Raw genomic sequence first — 1,619 nt, 5'->3', positions numbered from 1 at the left:
TATATATATATCATATATATATTCATAAGGTTAATGTGTGTATATAATATATATATATATATATATATATATATATATATATATATATATACGTCCGTCAGCATTAAAATCGTCATTTCTCCTGACCAAAGAATTAAACTCGGAAAAATTGCAAGTAAATGCTCACAATTAAAGATCCTAACAAACACTCTCCTCTACCTCTGTATCCCTAACAAACCACCGGTGCAACATTTAAGGATCATACCGGCACACATACACGTACAAATCATGTATATAGGTGATTTAACTCTCAAAATATCCATGAAAATAACAACAGAAGCTTTTTGACAATTAGCCATATTGATCCGATGGGGAGGAGGTTCAAGCTCCCTTCAATTTTCAAATGCACTAGGAAAGCAAAATCATCATGGAAATGGTCTCCTTTCAAGCACCTCAAATACATATCGTTCCGAGCCAAAGAAACCAAGTTTAAGAGACCCAACTCTGCTCTATCCAACGCTGTCAAGGTTGCAGAAGCGCTGGATTCACCGCATGCACGGTCACAGTACTCGAAGTACTCTTTCTCAGCAGAGCTCGAGGAATATGGTGGCGAATTAATGGTGGAGATGGCAGTCAAGGCATTGACATCAAAGAGGTTGTCTTTTGAGCCAGCTGGGGACACGAGCTTGATGACAGGGGCAATAATTAGCAGGTTCCATTTCCAGGACTGTGTGGTGCATGCAATAGAATCCACCAATCCATATACTGATTTCAGAAACTCTATGGAGGAAATGATTGAGGATTATGGAAAAAAGGATTTGGACTATGCAGAGGACCTGTTGGCTTGGTACTTGAGGATGAATAGAAAGAACAACCACGGATTTATAGTCGAGGCCTTCATTGATATGTTTGCTGGTTTTGCTTCTAATTCTACTACTTCATCTTCTTATCATGCTTCGAGTTCATCTTCCAAGTCTAAAGACTGGTGGGAGATTGAGGTTGAAAGCATTCTTTCATGTGCAAAGAACGGAAATATCCAAAATCTTATTGAGTAAATAATCCCTATATCTCCCTACATGCATATAATATTAGAGCGATATTATGTACGAGTTGATCTCAAACTACTTCTATGTATTATGTCTGTGCCGGCCAGGCAGTTGAAACTTTGACAAACATAAATCTTGGTTGTTCTTGATGGGCTGAGCAATAATGACATACCGACCAAAACGGCCTTTTATTATATCAATATGGTTATCGGTACAGTGTGTTTTAACTTAGAAAATCGCACTGCAGCTATAGGTTTAGTGTCTTACGCATTAATTTTTCTTCTTGTTGGATATATGGTAGATAGCCAAATAAAACTTCAATATCAAATAAAGTTTTCTTGTTGGAAGCAATTACTGACAATGAAGGTAATAAAGCATCTACTTTTTATATTGGGGCGGGGAAATTAATATTAACAGATGATAATGGAAATCATGCATAACAATTCCTCCATGATCAAGGCTGAGCATCATTCCTGGCGTTAACTCTGTTTTTACTTATCTATTTTGTTTCTTGTAATATTCTGTACAGCAAAGCGACGTTAATATGTTATTTCCTTTTATGTTAGCATTAGCTGTGTATATATATTCATCACG

The 1,619-nt window shown here is 36.7% G+C and overlaps 1 protein-coding gene across 1 annotated transcript; it reads left to right on the top strand.

Annotated features, from left to right (window-relative positions):
* Positions 1 to 347: 347 nt before the first annotated feature.
* LOC121238178 (transcription repressor OFP13-like) lies at positions 348 to 1,034 on the top strand. Its single transcript, XM_041135019.1, has one exon. It carries the CDS (start codon positions 348 to 350, stop codon positions 1,032 to 1,034), a length of 687 nt encoding a protein of 228 aa, XP_040990953.1.
* The last annotated feature ends 585 nt before the right edge of the window (positions 1,035 to 1,619 follow it).

This window comes from Juglans microcarpa x Juglans regia, chromosome 7D (genome assembly GCF_004785595.1).
Source record: "Juglans microcarpa x Juglans regia isolate MS1-56 chromosome 7D, Jm3101_v1.0, whole genome shotgun sequence".
Classification (NCBI taxonomy): Eukaryota; Viridiplantae; Streptophyta; class Magnoliopsida; order Fagales; family Juglandaceae; genus Juglans; species Juglans microcarpa x Juglans regia.
This window is presented reverse-complemented; position numbering and strand designations above follow the sequence as displayed.